Here is a 25,136-nt window from a genome sequence, read left to right on the forward strand (position 1 = left end):
GGATGCTTACTTCCATTCTGGGTACTACTTATCCCTTGCAAATGAAGAGAAGCACAGAAATGAAGAGACTTGCCCACAGTCTCACGGGTAGTTAGTGACAGAGCCAGGCCCAGACCCAGTCTTGTCCTCATCCTGCTTAAGTGCACACCCACCTGAGAGCATGCATGCACACACACACATTCTCTGCTGCCGGTTCCACTGAATGCAGCAGAAATGCTGATGATCCTTGCAGGCAGCCAAGTTCAAAAAGGTGAGGGTTATATATAATTAGCAGATTCAGGCCCAGAGGAGACTTGAGACTGTCCCTAGAAAACAGCCACGTTGGAGAAACCCTGGTTCCTGCTATCATGTAGACTATTTGGCCTCTAGAGCAGGGCTTTTTCTCGCTTCACGAGGTGAGTGTCACATCTTTGGAGCACTGCATCTAGCCTCCAGCATAGCTGCTGCTGCTGCTGCTGCTGCTGCTATTGCTAAGTCGCTTCAGTCATGTCTGACTCTGTGGGACCCCATAGACAGCAGCCCACCAGGCTCCCCCGTCCCTGGGATTCTCAAGGCAAGAACACTGGAGGGGGTTGCCGTTTCCTTCTCCAATGCATGAAAGTGGAGAGTGAAAGTGAAGTTGCTCAGTTGTGTCCGACTCTTTGCGACCCCATGGACTGCAGCCTACCAGGCTCCTCTATCCATGGGATTTTCCAGGCAAGAGTACTGGAGTGGGGTGCTATTGCCTTTTCCGAGCATAGCTGCAGTTCCCCAAAAAGTTCAGCCCCCAGAGACTGCTCATGTGCTCCACTATGGAAGGCAGATGGGGCAAAATGGCTTGGGCACAGACCTGATCATGTAATAAGTCCACTCAATGAGATGTGTACTTCCTCCAGCACTTTCTATTGTCACCTGCCATTTAACTCACTGTTGTCCCTGCTTTTCCTCCCTAATTGGCCCATGCTCAGCTCTCCTTGCTCTGTAGTCCAGCAGGGACCTGGCGCCAGGCAATCTAATAATTCTGATGCTAGCACATAACTCTCTGTTTATTAGCATATCTAAATAGTTATTTAGCAGAAAATACAGGGAAGGTCACTTCCAGGCCACTAGGATAGCCAAGAAAATATAAGGAATGAGTTCATCCCAAGTTCTAAGGACTTCAAGCATTTCAGATTTTCATTAATTTTATTGATTCTTTCATCAACAAGAAAGAGAGATAGAATTATTTTAAAATGAGGTTGAGAGGTAGAATTTTAAAGAACAAAAATTACACAATGAAATTCCTTTAGTCTCCAGGGGAGCTTGTCTTCTTCCCCTCTTGTCCTTAATAATAATTTTAAGAACCATGTGCCACACCAACCATATGCCATTGGTATGGGATTGGCTATGGCTGGCAGAACCAGGGTGTTGCACACCACCAATACCAACCAGCCTCCACAGGCTTCCCTAGCCTGGGACATCCATGGACAGTCGAAAGTGAAGAATGCTACTTTGCCCTTTATCTGTGTAGGTAGCAGGGAGTGATCTGGGTAATTCAGAAGGGAGAATCCTCTCTAAATCAAAGCGTGCCCATTTGCCTTGGGAAGGTGGTTTGTTTATGCTTATGTGTGGGTTGTCATAGCCTTGATGTCTCTCTCCTGACCTCCAGACAAAACTCTTAACTACCCACAGGACACCTTCACTTGAAGTTCTCCTAAGCGTCTAAAACTCAGTTTCTAAAATGGAACCACGATCTCTCCTCCCTCACCCCAGCTTCTCACCCTCCTCTTGAGGTAGTGCCATGACATCTTCTTTTACAAGGACCCAGGATGCTATTCCAGATGCCTGACTATTCTCCCTGTCTCTCCCTCACCCCCACTTCCTAAACAGTTGGGAGTCCTCAGTCCCCTCCTAGTAGCTCTCACTCTGCCCACTTCTCAAACTCCACTGCCATTCCCTACACCCAGGTTTCCAGGTTATCTCTCTTGCTCCCCAGGATTACTGTAACAGCCTCCTAACCATTTTCACTGCTCCATATCTCCCCTCCAGTCTCCCATCCCACACTGCTCTCAAAGCTGACATCGAATTTCACTGCTCAGCCCTCCACTGATGCCTTGCTGCCCACAGTATATAGTCCAGGTTTCCTAAAGTCTGTGTCCAGAGCTCTTCATGGTCCCATCTACCTCCTCAGCCACATATTCTCCTTACATCAGGTCCAGAAGCACAAAAGTGGTGATTTCAGAGCCCTTCACACACTGGGCTGCCCCGGAGTTCTGCCCCTTTGATCTTCCCTTTGTGTGGAGCTTACCTCTCATTCATCTTCCCCTGGCTAATTCCTACCTGAGTCAAGATCAACTCAGGTGTCGCCAACTCTGGGAAGCCTTCTGTGCTCTTTCCTGTCTCCACACCACCAAGAGTGGCAGCTACCTTGATCCACCATCTTGACCTTTATCTTGATAGATTTCTTTTCAAATTGTGATCTTAATTGTCATATGCCAAGTTATACTAACATTGTATCTGAGTCCACGTTTGCTGTTCACAGTGGCTTTTAAGCCACTTAAACTCAAGAAGCACATATTAATCATTTTTGCCTTGAACAGTGCTGGGCATATAATGAGTGTCCAATAAATATTGGTTAAATGTAACTGAAAAAGTAAATTCATTTGTCTGTTTAAAGGAGGAAAATGGAATGAGGCTGTGGTTCGGCCTCGAGGAAAGCTGGCGTGAATTTTGCAGCGTCTCAGCTTGCATCTCTGCTCAGTTCTTCCCTGCTCTTCTCTGCAACTGAGCCGCAGTCTTTAGCTCATCCCAAGCTACTGAGCGTTGAGTTCCAAGTGCAGCAGTCCTCTTCTCCAAAAGTTTAACATCTTTCCTGGCTATATCAGTTGACTACTCTAGGCAGAAAATTACAGAAAATCCAGCTTAAACCAGTTTGAATAATAAAGAGGATTTATTGGCTCAGGTACTAAGGAAGTCCAGAGAGAAGGTGGTGATCAGGCAAGGCTCAAGCAGAACTCTGCCTATTTCTTTCCATTATTTTGGCTACACCCTTTCTCTGCCCATTGACTTCTCCCTCAAGCTACCACCAGAATTGTGACAATTCAGCAATTTGAGGTGCAGGGTCACAATGACAGTATCAGAGGAAGAGAAGCTGTATCTATAGTACTGCAGTTCTGTTTTCCCAGAAGTTTCCAGCAAACTTCCCTTCATGTATTATTATACTGAATTGAATAACATTCCTATTTCTTACCAGTTTCCTTGGTGGCTCAGACAGTAAAGAATCTGCCTGTAATGCACGAGACCTAGGTTTGATCCCTGGGTTGGGAAGGTCCCCTGGAGAAGGAAACAGCAACCCACTACAGTATACTTGCCTTGAGTATTCCATGGACAGAGAAGCCTGGCGGGCTACATACAGTCCATGGGGTCACAAAGAGTTGGACATGTTTCTAAGATAATCCCATCAGTCAGGAAATGTCATACACTGATTAGCTTAGATCTGGTGTCCTGAGAAGCGATAACCCTTAGAGTGACCAGGCTTTTCCTTGGAACTGAGATTCTGATCAGCTCCCCTAAAAGTGAATGGGCTGCCTGGGAAGGAGGTAGAAACCTAAATGAAAACCAGGTACAGAGCTGGGGAAGGAAAATGGCTCAGTGCCCACTGTGCCAGGCAGTATTTACCCTACCCTTAAAATCCTCCTCTTCTGATTCCTCATGGCTTATAGCAGAAACCCTGGAATTGTGAGGCTGTGGGATCAAAAGAAAAGTTGATTCCATTCAGAGTCAATTCAACGATGTGTGTGGTCAGGCAGTGTAAATGGGAGGGGAGTATATTAGGATGCTCTGTGGCTTCCGACAAGGGTCTCTCCTGCTGGTGCAGTAGGGGATACATGAAACCTCCCACCTGTCCTGTCCCTAAAGCATGTGTGGGGTTCTTTTGATGATTTTGAAAAGTTTTTAAAAGGGGAAGTAAAGGTTTCTAAAAGTTTTTAAAAGCAGCAGCTGATAGTGAACAGCTTTCTCCTAACTCTCCCTGGTCCTCTTACTCATTTTCTCTTTTTCCTCTAGACTTTGTAAGGAAGCATCGAGGCTGATGGTGGGGCCTTCTTCTAAGGAGGGCTCTTCTGGGAAGCCAGGCTGTGGGCACTCCAACCCTGAGCACAATGTCTGGTCCTCACTGGGCACCAGCAGAAGGGCTGGTTTTCTTCCAGTAGCTCTTAAAGTTTCTTGCTGTTGAACTCATAACCATTATCTGTGTCTTCTTTCCCCCTTCCAGATGTTTGACTGGATAAGCCACAACAAGGAGTTATTCCTCCAGAGCCATACAGAGATTGGAGTCAGCTACCAGCACGCCCTAGACCTCCAGACACAGCACAATCACTTTGCCATGAACTCCATGGTGAGTGCAGGACCTGTTTTCTTGGGGCAAGAGAATGATGAGGGGGAAAGGGGTTGGGATACAGAGGGTAGAAACGGACTTCCAACCTGAGTAGGAAGGAGAAGCTCTGAGCATGAAGCCCCTTTTAGCATTCCATTTGCTAGCATGGGGACGTGTGCAGAGCATGCGGTGAGTCGGCTATTCCTGCAGCAGATTATGGCCCCGTTTCGGCCTGTGAACCCTGCTTTACATGGTAAAAGGAATGTGCTGCGGTTGTAGAAGCTATCAGCCCTATGCTGTACTAGAAGGGAGAGTGCCCCTTTCTACTCCACTGACTCCACCGACTGGCACATGTGAGTCACTGAGCTGATGGAGAGGGACCTCAGTCTATGGCATGCTGGAAACCAGTGAGTAGACTGGGTTGTTGGACTAGAGGAGAGGAGCCTGGCAGGGCATTACAATTGCTGCCTTCAGACATGTGAAGGGCTGCCTTGCAGAGAAGAGGTGGAATTGTTTCCTGTTGGTCTAGGAAGCAGAACTGTCCAGGGGACCACAGTTGGAGCAGGAGGCAGGATATGGCTCAGGAGTTGGCTTGTATTGGAAGTTAGAGCCCCCGTGATGGGGAGAGTTCAAGCAGATGCTGAATTCAAACACAGAGGGATACATAATGGCTGTGGTCAGAGGAAATTTACTTCTCTGTCCTTCAATTTCTTCATCTGTAAAGTCAGAATAATAACAGCTCCTTTATACGGTGGTTGGGAAGATTTACTGAATTAATTGTAAGGTGGCTGGAGATGTGCCTGGTACTTAGTCCATTATCAGTAAGTATTGGTATTGTGATATTAATGATGCTGATGATATAAGAATCTAGTCTAGATAATACCTGTGATTCCTTGAGAAACTAACACTTTGGGATACTTATTTTTCCATGTGGTCACCCCAAGACTTTGAAATCTTGTCTGCCTCTTAAACCCTTTGTATTTGAAATGCCTGCAGCCTAAGTATGCCTCAATATCTCTCTCTCTCTCCCCTCTGCCAGCTCTTCCTACTTGTACTGCTGGTCCAAAAGAATATCTCTGCCATTCCCCATATATCTGAATGTCAAAGATACCTTATCATTTCAACTGGTGATGATAGGAGGAGGGCAAATGTTAGAAAAACATAAACACAGAGGATCACAGAGGCCAGGAAGGAAGACAATTTCATTTTCTAAGGAGTTATTTTAATTATGTTATACACTGGACTTAATGTATTGAAGAAGAAATAATTCTGGCCTCAAGTTTTCAGTGTCTAATAAGGGAGATAACTCAGACAGTCATGGCGCAGTTTGATATGTGCTGTGATTGAGTTGCTGTATGGACTTCCCTGGTGGCTCAGTGGTAAACAATCTGCCCATCAATGCAGGAGATATGGGTTTGATTCCTGGGTGGGGAAGATCCCCTGAGAAGGAAATGGCAATCCACTCCAGTATTCTTGCCTGGGAAATCCCATGGACAAAGGAGCCTGGCAGGCTACAGTCCATGATGTTGCAAGAGAGTTGGACGTGACTTAGCAACTAAACAACAAGAGATGCTGAGTGACTAAGAACCTTACAGTCTCAATGATGTAAAGCAATAGGGGTTTATTTCTTGTTCCTACCATGTACCCATCACTGGCTGGTGGGGGTTCTGCTCATCACAGTCACTCAGGGATCCAGGCTGAGGGAGCAGCCACTGTCTCAGATGCAGCCAGTGCCTCACTAGACAAAGCAAGCCTCCAGGCACATGTTAGCTCTGAAAGCTTCCACCTAGAAGTGGCACATTTTACTACCTAACAGCAGTCACACGGCCACATCTAACTTCGTGTGTGAAGATATATGGTCTTACCTCCACATACTGGGGAAGAGAGAGTGGGTACTTGTGAATAACCCTAATGGTTAGCAGAGGGAGTCACTGCAGGATAATCAGGTACAGATGAACAGCATTTATTCATCTGTACAAAACGGGGATTTGCATGGGAAGGTACTTCTGGCTTCAGAATAGAAGGCTGTGGGACCAGGCAGGGAAAACATCAATATTGACTGTTATCAGTTTTGGCCACAGCAGCCTTGTCTTATCTAAATGTAAAGACTCATTCTCTTCCAACTAGTCGTCTATAATTATGTCTCATCTCAGGTTTGCTTTAGTCACAGAGGAGCAAAGCAATTGATCACAAGTGATTAAGAATGTGAACTCAAATATAGTCAGGTTTGATTATCTGTGTGCCTTGTAGATTTCCCCTGGTGAAATTTACAAATTCTGTACCAGAATCTTCATGTCACCCAACTGCCTGGCCCTAAGGCAGACAAACTCATTTTAATAAGAAGCAAAGACAAACATAATTAGAGAGGTAAGTCTGCTACCAAGCCCCTCAAAACAATGAACTACAAAGTTAAATAGAGAGAGCTTTGGCTTTGAATTATCTGCACCACTGCTCTTCTCTGTTAGGATGGATAACTGAGAGTTAATGACACATCAAAAACTCTTTCCTCTGACAAATTTACCTTTGATGTTTCCATTTTCAGGACAAAAAAAATTAAAATGAGGGAAGAATTTTACTGAAGGGAAGCATCTTTTGGAGCTGGGAGAGAAGAAGAGGAATTTTAATATACAACAGCCAATTAATATGTTCCAGCCCATCTCTAAGTCTCCCACTGCCATGAGTGCCTGCAGCACTCAGAGGCCCATTTAGCCTGATTATCCTGGCTTTCCTCTCCAGCTGCAGGCAGGGGAAGGGAAACCCCAGTGCTGTTTGATCAAATTGCCCAAACCAGTGCATTATAGACAGAGTCCAGTGCCTTTGTTAACTGGGAGGTTTACAGGTTTGTTATTAAAAGGAACTTCCCCCAAATGGATGTCATCATCCCAAGCAGGTAAAAGAAGGGTATTACAGACTCCTTTTCTCTGGCCTGAATGATGGATGTTGCTGCCAAGAAACAGATGAATTTAAGCAGCTACTGATGGAGCCCAGTGACTGTAGGAATGATCAGTTACTCAGGGGAAGTGGGAATGTGGATTGTTCTGTAATTTCACTGAGACATTTACATTTTGGTTCTTGGAACAGGACCTACACATATGCCACACATTTGTCCACCTAAAGGTACATGTAGCATACTTTGTTTCAGGCTACAGGTGAGTTGTTTGCTACTGAATCCTTATCATGTCATCTGTCTCTCCACTGGAACCTCTGGGGGACAGACCATCTCTCTTTTGTTCACCACTATATGCCCAGCATCCAGCACATCTAATCCTTAATTATTTGTGGAATGAGTAAAGAAAGAAGTCATGAGGTTCTTGGGATCTTAAATTGGGGAGGGTGATTGATAGGCTTTAGGGTTTACTACTGAAATAAGCCAGTGATCCCTTACCTTTCTGCGCAGTCACAAGCCCCTTTGAAATCTAATGAAAATTGTGAGTCTTCTCTGCAGAGAAATGTATGTAGACAACGTTTTAAAGATATTAATATTTTCAGGGGATTTGAGGGAATTCTAAAGCCTATTGATCATCCTCCCCAATTTAAGATCCCAAGAACCTCATGACTTCTTTCTTCATTCATTCCAGAAATAATTAAGTATCGGACGTTGTGCTGGATGTTGAGCATATAGTGGTGAATAAAAGAGAGATGGTCTCTCCAACTGAGGTTCAATGGGGAGATGGATGATATTATATAATTTCATAAGTAAATATATAATCATAAATCAATAAGTCTTGTGTTGGAAGAGTAGGGCTGCTATGATGGAGAATAACAAAAGAGGCTCCATTTAAATGATGAGAGGTCAGGTACATTTTCAATTAATAATTAGTATTGACTTATTGTTCATTAATTGATAGTAATTATTGGTCTGTGAATTAACTGCTGTGCTGTGCTAACTTGCTTCAGTTGTGCTTGACTCTGTGTGACCCTATGGACTGTAGTCCATCAGGCTCCTCTGTCCATGGGATTCTCCAGGCAAGAATACTGGCGTGGATTGCCATTCCCTCCTCCAGGGGATCTTCCCCATCCAGGGATTGAACCCGGGTCTTCTGCATTGGAGGCAGATTCATTACCATCTAAACCACCAGGGACACCCATGAATTAACTCTGTAAAGTACCAATTCTTCTTTATAATTTAAGGAAGCCCTATGTATATCATTTGGTAAATGAAAATGATTTAGTTATAATTTGTGTATTTTTTAAGTTTTGTTTTCATGTCTAGTTTTATATACCAGTTAAAGACCCAACTCCGGCTGAGATGACCATTATTGAGAAATAATTGCATATCAGCAAATTATGGATAAAGATCAGAAATATCCTAGATTTTATCTATGAATTGGTACTAGTAAAGGCTATCAGTTATTAACACGTGGAGAGTGTGGGAGTAATGCCCCATTGAGAACGGTCCGTGAGCAACTCTGAAAGAAAATGGTTAAAAATGCTTGATTTTTGCCTTTTTGTTATGGTAAGAATTTTTTTTTTTTTTTTTGCAATTTCAACTGGGGAATCCTATTATACTTTTTTCATCTCCAATAATAACAATAATAACCTACCTACTAAACCCAGTAGATAAATATTCTCTGGCTTCTTATAGTGCCTCATAAAGCCAGATTTCCTGAGCTCTCTGGGGCCCTCCTTTTTCCTGATATGTCTTCTGTTGTGAAAGCCTTTCTTACAAATTCTCCTTGCCCTGAGTGTGGCCTCCTCCTCTGATGGGAGTGTGGGCAGATAGAAGTAGAGTTTGGGTTGTAATGTGCAATAGAATCATTATGTAGCCATCTATGCTCCAGTCACTCATGAAAAAGACACTCACAGAAGTACATACAAGCATAACAGTGTTATTTACAATTTTAATTAGCTGGTTCTTTGGGAAAAAATAAATTGCCAATGGTTTCTGTCTAGAGTTTTAAAATATGAAATGATATTCATTTTCTATGATTATGACTGTGAGGACTCATGTTAGTGATAACCATGTGCAGCTGGGCAGTAGGAAGCATTTCTGCAGCAGCATGTTGATAGCTGCTTTAGTGCTATTAATTTGCTCACCAGAGGCACTAACTGTCAGTTGGTGGTGTGCAAATCAGACCAATTGCAACAAAGCCTGTGGCACTCTCTTTGTTTTGAGGGAAAGTTACAAATAGTAACACCAAGGAGAAATCAAACCTGGTGCAAAAGAGGGAAAGATTCTGAGCAGGTTTCCTGACCCAATTTGAGAAGCCTAGCTCTGCGGTCTTCTGTCACCTTTGATTCTCAGCAGGCCCAAACCGTGACTCTGCAAGCACTTCCCTACCCGCAAACAGGCAGCAGCACTTCCTATAATGACAGTATTTCTAGGTTTTGGTGAAAACACACACACACTTGCACGCGCACTATAGTAATGTTTAATAGGGTTTGACCCTGCCGTAGCTGCAAAGTTTCTTAGTAGACACAGAACCTGCTGAAAAAGAGAAGAGACATCTTTGCTGATATGCTTTAGTCTTTTTAGTGAAATTTTTTTCCCCAAAGAATCATTAGTGCACTTGCTAAAAGTGCAGGTTTCTTTTTGGCTTCTACTCCTGGAAGACTAGAAAATCCTAGAAAATTCTAATCTCTGGGGGGTGAGACCCCTACACCTCCATTTTTAACAAGTTTCACTGGTGAGTTTATGTACATATTAGAGTTAGCAAACTATTATTCTGTGGACATGTATATGTATAAAATAGTCATGCCCTAAAATGTAGCATTACGTGTTCTGAACGAGAGTCCACTTCCAGTATGATGTGTGTGTGTCCAGTGTGTGTCCAGTGTGTGTCCAGTGTGTGTCCAGTGTGATAGAATGATGAGCTATGCAGACTTACTCTCTAGTGAAAGTATTTTTTTTTTAAGATTCTTTTCCCACATAGGCCATTACAGAGTAGAGTTCCCTGTGCTATACAGTGGGTTGGCAGACATGTTTTAAACAAAAAGTCTCTAAAAATTTTCCTAAGTGCATACAACAAATGAAGAAACATTTATTCAAGAAAATGTACTAAAACTTGCTAAGAACAGTGAATCTGTGGTATTTGAACGAGGACCCTCTTTTCTCCCCATTTCCACCTCAGTGAGATGGAAATTCTGCTCGAGACTAGTGCAACCAGGAACACAGGATCCCCTTTCTCCCTAGTTCCCAATTGAAGGACTCTCTTCTCGGATAAAACAATTCCTATCCTGCTCCAAGCTACCGAATGCTGAAGTTAAGTTTTAGGTAAGTGTGGCCAAGAGGTGGAGCATCTTCTGCTTAGCCCCCACTCATGGAGCTGCTGCTATATCATGGGCATAGCACTGCCTTGGAGTAGAAGCAAAATATAAAGCAGAGAGCCCCAAATCTTTTCCCAAAGCAACTGATTTTATTTTCAACAGAGGGTGGAGAAGTTCAAGCCAGTAGCACTCTCAAAAATGCCCTTAGGGAAGTTATGGTGAGAGATAACTAAGAGAAGATTGCTAGAGAATTGAAGATACAGGATGAATAGTAGGCAGGTTAGTTTGCCAGAGAGAAAAGGACCTCCTGGGGTCAGAACAAATCTGAAATACTGGCCTCAGGATCTATCCCTTCAAAGGAGCTTGGATTTGATTGGATAGATCTGTGGAGCAGTTGATACCCCCAGGACATTATGGGAAACAATACAATAGTGATCTGGAAATTAGTAAAATTTAACAGCTTGATGTGGTCAGGGAAAGAGAAAGTTAAAGAGATGACTATGAAGACCAGTGTCATCCCAGGGTGACTGTAGGCATACCCAGTGCTGTACCCCATAAGGAACAACATCAGAGTTTTCCCACTAAAATAATCCGGCCAGTCACTAAACAAATAAGTAAACAAATAACAATAACAAGCCCCAGAAGTGGAGGAATCAGTACCCAGAGATGCTGCAATATATTATCTAAAATGTCCAGATTCTAACAAAAAATTATAAGTTATGCAAAGAAACAAATGTATGAATGGAAGTTGTGGGTGAGGGGACAAACAGATAAAAAGCACTTGCTGGAAAAAGCAAGAAACAGAAAATGCCTCCGATAGTCACCAGATACCAAATTTAACAAAGATTCAAAGTAGCCATTATAAATATGTTTTTTTTTTAAGTGTAGTTTTGCCTCCTTTGTCATAGACTAATTAACCATAGATGCATGGACTAATTTCTGGGGTTTCTATCTTGTTTCAATGATCTATATCTCTACTGTCTTGATTACTATAGTTTTGTAGTATAGTCTGAGATCAGGGAGTCTGATTCCTCAGCTCCATTTTTCTTTCCCAAGATTGCTTTGCCCATTCAAGGTCTTTTGTGTCTCTGTTATATAAATTTTAAGATTTTTTTTTGTTCAAGTTCTGTGGAAATGCCATTGGTAATTTGGTAGCAGTTGTGTTGAAGCTATAGCTTGCTTTGCGTAGTATAGTCATTTTAACAATATTGATTCTTCTAATCCAAGAACATGGTTTATCTTTCTATCTGCTTATGTTATCTTTGATTTTTTTCATCTGTGTCTTATAGTTTTGGAGTACAAGTCTTTTGTCTCCTTGGGTATGTTTATTCCTAGGTATCTTATTCTTTTTGATGCAATGGTAAATTTGATTGTTCCTTGAATTTCTCCTTCTAATCTTTTGTTGTTAGTGTATAGAAATGCAACTGATTTCTATGTATTAATTTTGTAACCAATTTTTACTTTACCAAATTTGTTGATAAGTTCTAGTAGTTTTCTGGTAGCATCTTTAGGATTTTCTATGTATAGTATCAAGTCATCTGCAAACAGCGAGAGTTTAACTTATTCTTTCCCAATTTGGATTCTTTTTTCTTTTTCTCCTCTGATTGCTGTAGCTACAACTTCCAAAACTATGTTGAATGACAGTGGCAAGAGTGGACACCCTTGTCTTGTTCTTATCTTAGAGGAAATGCTTTCATCTATTCACTGTAGAGTGTGATGTTAGCTGTAAGTTTGTCATATATGGTCTTTATTAAGTTGAGATATGTTCGCTCTGTGCCCACTTTCTAGAAAGTTTTTATCATAAATGGGTGTTGAATTTTGTCAAAACATTTTTATGCATCTATTAAGATGATCATATGGTTTTTATTTTTCAGTTTGTTATTGTCCTGTATCATGTTTATTGCTTTGTAGAGTTTGAAAAATCCTTGCCTCCCTGGAATAAATCCCACTTGGTCATGGTGTTTGATCCTTTTAATGTTTTGTTGGATTCTGCTTGCTAGTATTTTGTTGAGGATTTTTGTGTCTATGTTCATCAGGGATAGTGGCCTGAAATTTTCTTTTTTGTAGTGTCTTTATATGGCTGTGGTATCACAGTGATAGTGGCCTCATAGAGTGAGTTTGTAAATGTTCCTTCATCTGCAATTTTTTAGAATAGTTTCAGAATGATAAGTGTTAACCCTTCTCTAAATCTTTGGGAAAATTCACCTGTGGAGCCTTCTGATCCTAGGCTTTTGTCTGTTGGGAGTTTTTTAAATCACAAATTTGATATTAGCACATGTAATTTATCTGTTCATATTTTGTATTTCTTCAAGGTTCAGTCTTGGAAGGTTGTACCTTTCTAAGAATTTGTCCATTTCTTCTAGGTTGTCCACTTTATTGGCATATAATTGTTTGTAGTAGCCTCTTATGATCCTTTATATTACTGTGGTGTCAATTGTAACTTCTCCTATTTAATTTCTAATTTTATTGATTTGAACCCACTCCTTTTTTTTCTTGATGAGTTTGTCTAAAGGTTTATTCATTTTATTTTTTCAAAGAACCAGCTTTTAGTTTCATTAATCTTTGCTATTGTTTTTTGGTCTCTATTTCATTTTATTTCTGCCCTGATCTTTATTTCTTTCTTTCTTTTTATTAACTTTGGGTTTTCTTTTTTTTTTTAATTTAATTTTATTTTATTTTTTAACTTTACAATATTGTATTGGTTTTGCCAAATATAGAAATGAATCTGCCACAGGTATACATGTGCTCCCCATCCTGAACCCTCCTCCCTCCTCCCTCCCCATACCATCCCTCTGGGTCATCCCAGTGCACCAGCCCCAAGCATCCAGTATTGTGCATCGAACCTGGACTGGTGACTCGTTTCATATATGATATTATACATGTTTCAATGCCATTCTCCCAAATCATCCCACCCTCTCCCTCTTCCACAGAGTCCAAAAGACTGTTCTATACATCCGTGTCTCTTTTGCTGTCTCGTATATAGGGTTATTGTTACCATCTTTCTAAATTCCATATATATGCATTAGTATACTGTATTGGTGTTTTTCTGGCTTACTTCACTCTGTATAATCGGCTCCAGTTTCATCCACCTCATTAGAACTGATTCAAATGTATTCTTTTTAATGGCTGAGTAATACTCCATTGTGTATATGTACCACAGCTTTTTTATCCATTCATCTGCTGATGGACATCTAGGTTGCTTCCATGTCCTGGCTATTATAAACAGTGCTGCAATGAACATTGGGGTACACGTGTCTCCTTCAATTCTGGTTTCCTCAGTGTGTATGCCCAGCAGTGGGATTGCTGGATCATAAGGCAGTTCTATTTCCAGTTTTTTAAGGAATCTCCACACTGTTCTCCATAGTGGCTGTACTAGTTTGCATTCCCACCAACAGTGTAAGAGGGTTCCCTTTCCTCCACACCCTCTCCAGCATTTATTGCTTGTAGATTTTTGGATCGCAGCCATTCTGATTGGTGTGAAATGGTACCTCATAGTGGTTTTGATCTGCATTTCTCTGATAATGAGTGATATTGAGCATCTTTTCATGTGTTTATTAGCCATCTGTATGTCATCTTTGGAGAAATGTCTGTTTAGTTCTTTGGCCCATTTTTTGATTGGGTCGTTTATTTTTCTGGGATTGAGCTTCTTTGTTCTTTCTTTCTGTAGTGACTTTAGGTGTAAGGTTAGATTATTTGAGATTTTTCTTGTTTGCTGAGGTAAGACTGTATTACTATAAATTTCCCTCTTAGAACTGCTTTCACTATACCCCATAGGTTTTGAATCCTTGTGTTTTGTTTTCATTTGTCTCTAGGTATTTTTTAATTTCCTATCTGACTTCTTCAGTGATCCATTGGTTGTTTAATAACATATTGTTTAATCTCCATTTAGGTCTCATCTGAATGTGAGACTGGACACTATAAAACTCTTAGAGGAAAACATAGGCAGAACACTCACTGACATAAGTTGCAGCAATATGTTTTTCATTCCATCTCTGAGATTAATGGAAATAAAAATAAACAAATGGAACATGGTTAAACTCAAAAGATGTTGCACAGCAAAGAAAACCATAAACAAAATGAAAAGACAACCCAAAGAATGGGAAAAAATATTTGCAAATGATGTAACCAACAAGGGATTAGTCTCTAAAATTTATTAATACAAAGAGCTCATGCGACCTAATATCAAAACAACCAACCCAATCAAAATATGGACAGAAGATCTAAATAGACCTTTCTCCAAAGAAGACATACAGATGGCCAAGAGGCACATGAAAAGATGTTTGACATCACTAATTATTTGATTTGCAGAAGTACAAATCAAAACTACAATGAGATATCACCTCACACCAGTCAGAATGGCCACCATCATAAAATCCACAAACAATAAATGCTGGATAGCGTGTAGAGAGAAGAGAACCCTCCTACACTGTTGATGGGAATGTAAATTGGTAGAATCCCTGTGAAGAACAGATGGAAGTTCCTTAAAAAAAAAAAAAAAAGAAATGGAACTACTATATCATCCTGCAATCCCACTCCTTGGCATATATCTGGAGAAAAACATGGTATGAAAGGGCTCATATACACCAATGTTGATTGCAGCAGTGTTTACAATAGCCAAGACATGAGAGCAACCTAAATGTCCATCAACAAAGGAATGGAAAAAGAAGGTGTGGTACATATGTACAATGGAATATTACTCAGCCATTAAAAAGAATGAAATAATGCCATTTGCAGCAACATGGATGCATGTAGAGAATGTCATAGTGAGTGAACTCAGAAAAGAGAAAAATTGTACGATATTGCTTACATATGATTGCCGGGAGAGATATTAACAACCTCAGATATGCAGATGATATCACTCTAATGGCAGAAAGTTAAGAGGAACTAAAGAATCTCTTGATCAGGATGAAAGAGGAGAGTGAAAAAGCTGGCTTGAAACTCAGCATTCACAAAACTAAGATGATGACATCCAGTCCTATCTCTTCATGACAAAAGAAGGAGGAAAAGTGGAAACAGTGACAGATTTTATTTTCTTGGGCTCCAAAATCACTGCAGATGGTGACTATAAACTTGCTCCTTGGAAGAAAAACTGTAACAAACCTAGACAGCATTTTAAAAAGTAGAGACATCACTTTGCCAACAAAGGTCTGTATAGTCAAAACTATGGCTTTTCCTGTAGTCATGTACTGGTGTGAGAGTTGAACCATAAAGAAGGCTGATTGCCAAAGAATTGATGCCTTTGAATTATGGTACTGGAGAACTCTTGAGAGTCCCTTGGACCAGCAAAGAGATCAAACCTGTAAATCCCAAGAGAAATCAACCCTGAATATTCATTGGAAGGACTGATGCTGCAGCTGAAGCTCCAATACACTGGCCATCAGATGCAAAAATCTGACTCATTGGAAGATAGCCTGATACTAGGAAAGATTGAGGGCATGAGGAGAAGGGGGAGACAGAGGATGAGATGGTTGGATGGCATCACCTACTCAATGGATGTGAGTGTGAGCAAACTCTGGGAGATAGTGAAGGACAAGGTAGCCTGATGTGCTGCAGTTTATGGGTTCACAAAGAGTTGGACATGACTTAGCGATTGAACAACAAATTGCTTATATGTGGAATCTAAAAAGAAATGATACAAATGATGCAAAACAGAAACAGATTCAGACTTAGAGAATGAACTTATAGTTACCAGAGAGAAAGAGTTGGGGGAAGGGATAGTTTGGGATTGACATGTACAACACTGGTATATTTAAAATGGATAACCAACAAGGACCTATTATATAGCACAAGGAAGTCTGCTTAGTATTATGTAACAACTTAAATGGGAAAAGAATTTTAAAAAGAACAGATCCATGTGTATGTATAACTGAATTGCTTTGCTGTGTGCTTGAAACTAGCACAACATTTTTAATCAACTATACTCTAATATAAGACAAAATGTTAAAAAATTAAAGTAAACATTTTGCAGTTAAAAAAAATCATGGTGGAAGTCCTCCCAAACATTGAAAAGCAATCTACACAGCCAGGAAGTTCAAGGAACTCCAAGTAAGATAAAGGAAGGGGATCCATAAATAGATTCATCATAGTGAAAATACTGAAAGCCAAAGACAGAAAAATTTTGAAAGCAGCAAGAGAAAAATGAATTGTCACAAGGGAATCTCAATAAGAATAATAGATGATTTCTCATCAGAAACAATCATGCCCAGAAAGACATAGAATAATATATTCAAAGTGCTTAAAGAAAAAAAAAAAACTATCAACCAAGAATCCTGTATTCAGCAAAGATATCTTTCAAAAATGAAAATAAAATAAAGATATTTCCTCATAAACAAATACTGAGGAAATTTTTTGCTAGCAGACTTACTTTATGAGAAATAAAGGAAATTCTTTACAGTGAAAGCAGGTAACCCAGACAGTAATCTGTATCCATACAAAAAGACAAAAACCACTGGGAAAGGTAATTATATAACTATAAAAGACAGTATACTTGCAAATTTTTTCTTCTTCTCTTCACTGATTTAAAAATCCATTATATAAAATAATATGTGTGTAATGTACTACTGAGCATAAAACATACAAAAATGTAACATATTTTCCAGTGACAGCATAAAGGATGGGCACAGGGGTAAAAGGGAAGATCTAGAAATGATAAATAAGGAAGTTGATATAATAAGAACTGTAGACTTATATTTACTGTACTTTCTTGTCTCAGCTTCAAAAGACATAAATTATAAAAAGTGATAAAATCTAATGTTGGGTTTATAACACTGAGAGATATAATATATATAATAACAACATCACAAAACACTGGGGAAAGAGAATGAACCTACACAGGAGTGACATTTTAATATCTCACTGGAATTGAGTTAGTATACATCTGAAGCTGATTCTCATGAGTTAAGATATTCATAGTAAACCCTAGAACAACAGCTAAGAAAATAACAAAAAATATGTAGTGAACAAAAGTTAGCAAAATAATAAAGTGCTACATTATAAAATACAATACATAAAGCACTCTAGAAAGAACAGAATTATAAAGGCAAACTTGTAACATATAGAAACAGTTAAATGGCAGACATAAATCCAACTGTATCAATAATGACATTAACTGTGAAAGGGTTAAACAATCTAATCTGAGGCAGAGATTGTCAGAATGGATTTTTAAAAAATGAGATCCAACTATATACTGTTTATAGGACAAACACTTAAGATTCAAGATTATAATATATTGAAAGTAAACGAATGGGAAAAATGATAAAACAGCAATCATAAGAAAACCCAGAGTGGCTATACTAATAACAGACTTTTAAATAGACTTCAAAACAAAAACTAGGACATGGAAACAATCTAGATGTCCATTGACAGATAAATAGATAAAGAAGCTGTGGTACATATATACAATGTAATATTACTCAGCTATAAAAAGGAATGCATTTTAGCTGGGCTGGATGAAGCACAAGCTGGAATCAAGATTGCCAGGAGAAATATCAACAACCTCAGATATGCAGATGACACCACCCTTATGGCAGAAAGTGAAGAGGAACTAAAAAGCCTTTTGGTGAAAGTGAAAGTGGAGAGTGAAAAAGTTGGCTTAAAGCTCAACATTCAGAAAACTAAGATCATAGCATCCGGTCCCATCATTTCATGGCAGATAGATGGGGAAACAGTGGAAACAGTGGCTGACTTTATTTTTCTGGGCTCCAAAATCACTACAGATGGTGATTGCAGCCATGAAATTAAAAGACACTTACTCCTTGGAAGGAAAATTATGACCAACCTAGATAGCATATTAAAAAGCAGAGACATTACTTTGCCAACAAAGGTCCATCTAGTCAAGGCTATGGTTTTTCCAGCGATCATGTATGGATGTGAGAGTCGCACTATACAGAAAGCTGAGCGCCGAAGAATTGATGCTTTTGAACTGTGGTGTTGGAGAGAAGACTCTTGAGAGTCCCTTGAACTACAAGGAGATCCAACCAGTCCATTCTAAAGGAGATCATCCTGGGTGTTCATTGGAAGGTCTGATGTTGAAGCTGAAACTCCAATACTTTGGCCACCTGATGCGAAGAGCCGACTCATTGGAAAAGACCCTGAGGCTGGGAAAGATTGAGGGCAGGAGGAGAAGGGGATGACAGAGGATGAGATGGTTGGATGGCATCACCGACTCAATAGACATGAATTTGGGTGGACTCTGGGAGTTGGTGGTGGACAGGGAGGCCTGGCGTGCTGCGGTTCATCGGGTCACAAAGAGTCGGACATGACTGAGCAACTGAACTGAACTGAGTGAGATGGATGAACCCAGAGCCTATTATACAGAGTGAAGTAAGTCAGAAAGAAAAAAACAAGTAATGTATACTAATGTGTTTATATAGAATCTAGAAAGATGATACTGATGAACCTATTTGCAGGGCAGCAATGGAGACACAAACATAAGAGAACAGACTTATGGACCCAGTGGGGGAAGGAGAGGAGGGGAAGAACTGAGAGAGTAGCATGGAAACATATACATCACCATATGTAAAATAGAGAGCCAGTGAGAATTTGCTGTACGATTCAGGGAGCTCAACCTGGTGGTGTGACAACTTTGAGGGGTGGGATGGGTTGGAGCGAGGTTCAAGAGAGAGGGGACATGTGTATACTTATGTATACTAATAGCTGATTCATGTTTATACATGGCAAAACCAACGCAGTATTGTAAAGCAGTTATCCTGCAATTAAAATAAATTAAACAAAAATGTTACTGGGGGAAAAGCAGAACATTTGATGAAAGAATTACTCCATCAGGAAGATACAACAATTAAAGCATATGTGCTTAACATGTAACCCCAAAATGAGGCAAAAACTGACAAAAATGATGGGTGATATACAATTTAAAATTAATAGAGACTTTGATACCCCACTTTTAATAATGATTGGAACACTAAGCAGAAGATCAGTAAGAAAATAGTAGACTTGAGTGAAGAAAAAAACCAAATTGACCTATAGAACACTCCACCCAACAACAGCAGACTATATATTCTTCTCAAAAGCACATGAAACATGTCCAAAGTAAGACTATATATTGGCCATAAAACAAATCTTAATAAATAAAAAGGATAAAAATAACATAAAATATGTTCTCAGACTATACTGGAATGAAATTAAAAATCAGCAACAGAAGGAATTTGGGGAATTATCAAATATGTGGAAATTGAATAATGCTCTCTTTAGTATATAATGGATCAAAGAAAAAAATAAAAAGGGAAATGAGAAAATACCCTGTAGGCCTAAGGGTCCACACGTGATACATAATAGAGTTCAGGAAGCACTGGACTCGATCTTTTAAGTTCAACCTGACCTCAAGCATCTTGGTTTCTGAGGTTCTAATCCTAAAGATGGAAGTAAAGCCATTAAAATGTGTCCTTCTTTGGCAAGAATGAATATAATCCAGTGTTTTCTGTTAACACTGAGAGTCCCTAGGGCAGGCCTTCTAAGGAAACCTGTGCTTGTAAAATAATACATGTATCTCCAACCAGACCTTTTCTTACTAATCAGTTGAACAGGATGCAATGTTTGTATTTCCACAAACAGCCTTGTGAATGGAGTTACCCTTTCCTTCCAACTCAGGAGAAGGATTAGATTTATTTTCTGATGTGCTCAGGATCCATTTGTGATCCATGCTTTTAGAGCCGTTGTTGACATTAGAATTGTCCAAAGGAGAAGGAATATGCTTTGGACTAAGAAAATAAGTCAGCTGACACTATCCCTGAGGTCAGACTCTAAAGCTATCAATTAATTAGTCTGTGGAGTTGGAGGACTTCTCTTCAAGTTCAAGAGTATCCAGGGAGAAAGAGCATCTGTCTGCTTCCTGTCTTTGCTCCCTACTCTAGCCTTTCCAGGAGCCCCATTTTCCTTTACCCACTGATCAGCCATGTTTTGAGGACTGGCTCCTTTTTAACCAGAAACAGAGAGCAGCTCCTTGGCATAGGCAAAGAACCACCCTGTATTACTCAGTGTCACTCTGGTGTACAATGCTGGCTTCCCTCACCTGCTGCCCAGATACTTGGCACGGGTCCCTTCCTGGAAGGCTTCTCTGAGCTGACCTGCAGGGCTTGACTGACCACACAGATTTCTGACTTGTGGCTGGTACTGGCCTAGTTCAGCCTTCTCTCCTGATCATTCACCCCTCCAGGGCCCAGTTTTCCCTGTTCTTCCCCCTCACTCCTGGTTCTCTGCCCAACACCCCTGATACCACTTTTCTAGCTTCAATCTACTGCTCTCAGAGGCCCTCTGTCAGCATGTACCTTGCCCTCAGGATATTTGCTCTGCCCTCTGGATGTTTGCCCCCTGAGCCTTGTAGCTCAGTTTACCCACACACTTTGACATACTCACATGCAGCCAGTGCCTGCTCTCTGCCAGGTCTGTAGCTGCCAAGGAGTTAACTTGTCTGAAATTCAGCCAAAGCTGACTCATGCTTCTTCTCTGAGGTTTCCTGGAGCCAAACGAAAGACGTGAAATGGTCTGTGAAACCTCACACGTCAGATCAGATAATGTACACCAAAGGGCTTTAACTGTTAGCATGACACAAATATGAAGTATTAATAATAATAATATGCAGGAGCAGCACTGCATATGTCTTCTGGGACATGGCTGGTTGCCGACCAGGAGTACCAGATGAGGGACAGAGATGGATCAGGGACATACAAGCAAAACGTTTACAAATCAGAATATTTGAGAACTGAGAGGTCTGGGTTAAATAGGCAAATGAGAAAAGGGCAGTGCTAAAAAAATTAAAAAAACAGAACTCAGACTTTGTGATGCAACCAGAGGCCCAGAAATAAGGAAGAGCATAAAGGATTTCCATCAGCAAGTCCTTTTGGTTCTACCCTCAAAATAATCCAGAATCTGGCCACTTGTTACCACCTCCATAGCCATTACCTGTCTGGACTATTGTAGTAGCTCCTATCTGGTCTCCCTGCTTCCACCTTTGATTCCTTACAATCCACTTTCAACATAACAGCCCTAGTGATCCTGCCAAAAGTAAGGTACTTCACATCATGTCACTCCTGTGCTCAAAATGCTTTAATGTCTTCTTGTCCTTCTCAGGATAAAAGCTGAAGTCCCTTACCATGGTTTATAAGGCTCTCTGTGGCCTAGACCCCCATTACCCCTCCAGTCTCATCCTCTATCACTTACTCATCTGCTCCAGCCACCCTCGACTTGTTGTTTCTTGAATGCTCCAAGGTCACTCCTTCCTCATGGTCTTTGCCCCAACTATTTCCTCTACCTGCAGCCTCTTTCTGGCTGTTCATTCTCTCACTTCATTCAGGGCTAAGCTCCAGTCTTACCCTCAGTTTCAGAGGTCAGCTTCCCCTGACTTCTCTGTCTTAAGTAGCACTTCTCAGCCCCATCATACACTATCCTTTTCCCCACCTGAATTTTGTATAGCACCTAAATAGGTAATATATAATAGATATTACATTATTGTAATAATGGCGCTTCCAAAATGTAAGCTCCACGAACATAGGAGTTTTACTTGTCTTGTTCTCCACTTACATTGTTGGATGAATGGTTGAATAAACAAATAGGATAGCAGATTTAGTCTCCAATGATAAATCAAGATATCAAGGGTCAAAGAATTGTCTTAATCCTGAGCTTTACTATGGTCCTGTTGAGGCAGGGACCTATTCCTCAAGGTGACTGGTCTTGGATTTACAGGTTGTGATTTTTCCTCCAAGGAGGGAAAGGACAAGAAAAGTCCACCTGCCAGGCTCATGCCCATTCTGGAGCAGAGCTATTCTAGGCATTGCATGGGCAAGTCAAGGGCCCCAGTGGGGAGACTTCAGAGAAGTAGAAATTCTTATTGAATTCTGTCTCCAGGAGACCTATTTTCTGGAATTTGAGTTTTTTGGGTCTTTGGGAGCAATTTCTCTTCATCATTTCTCCTCTTTCTCTCTCGGGACATCTTTGGCCAGCTCAACTGCTTTCAGGTGTATGATAAAGTAAAACAGCACAGTGGAGAAGAGCACGGGCACTTGGTGCTAACCATTGCTCTGTATTTCCTTCCTAATTGTGAGATCATTGGCAAGTTATTCTCAGAGCCTCACTACCTCGTCTGTAAATGGAGAACAGTGATAGTGCCTTTGACAAACACAGACATTGTAAGGATGCAATGTGATCATGCATTTTAAGCACAACATTTGGCATGATGTTATGCTTGGCACATGTTCAGCTCTTATCATTCTTAGGGTGAGAGTGCCAGAAGAAATAGTTCCTTTTGTTCAGGACAGCTCCTCACAGTTCTGTCTACAGAGCTTCTCAAACTTTAATGTGTATACGTATCACTTGAGACAGTCTTGTTAAAATGCAGTCTTATTCAGAAGATTGGGAAGGGGCCTGAGATTCTGCATTCTAACCAGTTCCTGGGTTGTGATGGTGTCTCAGACCAAGCTCTGAGTAGTCAAGAGAAAATATAGGAGAAAGGCCTGGGGTATAAAATACTGGTGTTTCTGTGACATTTCATAATCTCTGATTCCAACCTTAAAGGAATCCTGAAATTACTACGTCTTAACTCAAAAAGAAGGAAATGGCAACCCACTTCAGTGTTCTTGCCTGGAGAATCCCAGGGACGGGGGAGCCTGGTGGGCTGCTGTCTATGGGGTCGCACAGAGTCGGACACGACTGAAGTGACTTGGCAGCAGCAGCAACTCAAAAGAGCTGTTTTGTTTCTAGCCTCTTTACTTACGGTGTCCTTGAATCTGATTCCAGCCTATATTCATCCCTCCCTACCATTTCAATCCCACAAAAAATGCCTCATGCAAAGACACTCACCCTTTTAAGGAAGTTTCACTCAAAACTAAAAGAGGAGAGAGAGATTTTCTCTTTTACTTAAATCTGCTCCTGGGCTTCCTTGGCCCTCAGACATATGGCCAGGCACTTGTTTTCATGGCTGTTTAATGGTTTGTAAAGCAATTGCTGGAGGAAACATTGCTACAGCAAGCCAGGCAAGAGAGACTGAGGGATTCACGGGCCAGTGTTATCTTTGCTGAGCACCAGGGCTCTTCCAGCTTCTTTCCTTTCTCTGCCCGACAGAGACAGATGGCTTCCACATGGTTTGACCTACTGTTTGGCCAGACCTGACCAGATAGTCATCCATCAGCTGCCTGTTAGGCCCCCTAGAGGGCACCCTGTGGCTTGAGGGAGGCAGAAGTTAGAGGTTTCATTTAGAGCTCACCACATCTCATGGCTATTGCAGTAGAGTTTCAAGCATGGAGAGTTCTTACTCCAGATGTAAGTAACTATCCCGATGCCCATATGTTCTGAGGTGGGATCAGCAGGTTTACATGGTAATGTTCAAGTAATTAATCATAAGCTGATGCTTTAACAGTTTCAGGACCCAAAGTGGATTTGGTAATGCAAAGATGTAAGCAGTACATATGGTATTATTAATTGGGAAAAAGGAGGTGATGGTCAGCTTTTTCCATTGCCTTGGCACAATCTCTATTTTCTTACTAATTCTGAATGTTACTCATGAAATCTCTGAAAGCTGCCTGGGAAGATATCCAAATACATCTCCTCGTGGCTCTCTTAAGAGTATTGTGAAAAAAACAAAAACAATACTTTGAATGATCTGTAGGGCAAGAGAAAAGGGTAGTATAAGTAAAGGGGTTGTGCAGACTAGGAATTAGGGGACCTGGATCTAGTCCCAATTTGCCTCTCTTTTTTTTTGTGACTTTGAACATACTACTTAATTGATTTTACAAATTTTTAAGCACCTACTAGGCGGATTCAAGAAATGTCTGGGTCTTATTATTTTTTTCTAACTATAAAATTAGATTGTTTATGAACTTGGCTTCTAAAATTTTTTAAATAAAGTGTGTTTATATTTTTTCCTTCTTAAAGTATAATTTGGTCACTAAAACTTGCCTATTACTTGTAAATAAATTATACTTTACTTGCAAAAAAAAATGCTTTACCAAAGTAAAAAGTTGTGAGGACGTTTGAATAATTAGAGCTGTCATGTAATGTAACTTGATCAAATCTATTAAAATTAAAGGTACATTAAAATAATTTTTAAAACTAAGTAATATTTAAAATACAAAATGCATTAAAATTAAAAATGTACTGCAACCCTCAGCATTATTTATAGAGGGGGATCAAAAAGCACTGAACTTTTTGTTCAGTGATACTGAACTAGAAACAACCTTTGTGTCTCAGGAAAAAGAATGAGCTTGATAAAAGTAGAAGGTTGAACATAAATTCCCCCTTAGCTCCATCACTCATAGACATTTGATGCTTTGAATACTAGCTTCACTGGGGCGGGAAAGGACTAGGGGATAAATATATATATAATATATAAAAATAAAAAATATATTTCCTCTATATAGCTTTAAGAATATTTTCCCCCAATTACTGTATATATATATATATATATATATATACTCAAAATTACTTAAAAAAAAAAAAACTTCTCTATACACAGGAGAAATAAGATCAGAAAAAGACCCTAAAGAAAAGTTTCTCCCCACCCACCGTGCATATCTAGTACAAAATAGCATTCAGTAACCTTTGGGTGTGCTTCTTTGGTTTGCATAATATTTTTATCAGCTGAGGTTTA

At 40.3% G+C, this 25,136-nt stretch overlaps 1 protein-coding gene across 31 annotated transcripts in view; it reads left to right on the forward strand.

The window, feature by feature from the left end:
* The window catches only part of KALRN (kalirin RhoGEF kinase), a 689,644-nt gene that overhangs the window by 266,931 nt on the left and 397,577 nt on the right, over window positions 1-25,136 (forward strand). For all 31 annotated transcript variants that reach the window (XM_019956772.2, XM_019956779.2, XM_070800327.1 and 28 more), the window contains one exon: window positions 4,232-4,354. In XM_019956772.2, the coding sequence (XP_019812331.1) occupies window positions 4,232-4,354 (123 nt within the window). The remainder of the gene's footprint in view (window positions 1-4,231; window positions 4,355-25,136) is intronic.

This window comes from Bos indicus, chromosome 1 (assembly GCF_029378745.1).
Source record: "Bos indicus isolate NIAB-ARS_2022 breed Sahiwal x Tharparkar chromosome 1, NIAB-ARS_B.indTharparkar_mat_pri_1.0, whole genome shotgun sequence".
In the NCBI taxonomy this organism is placed as follows: domain Eukaryota; kingdom Metazoa; phylum Chordata; class Mammalia; order Artiodactyla; family Bovidae; genus Bos; species Bos indicus.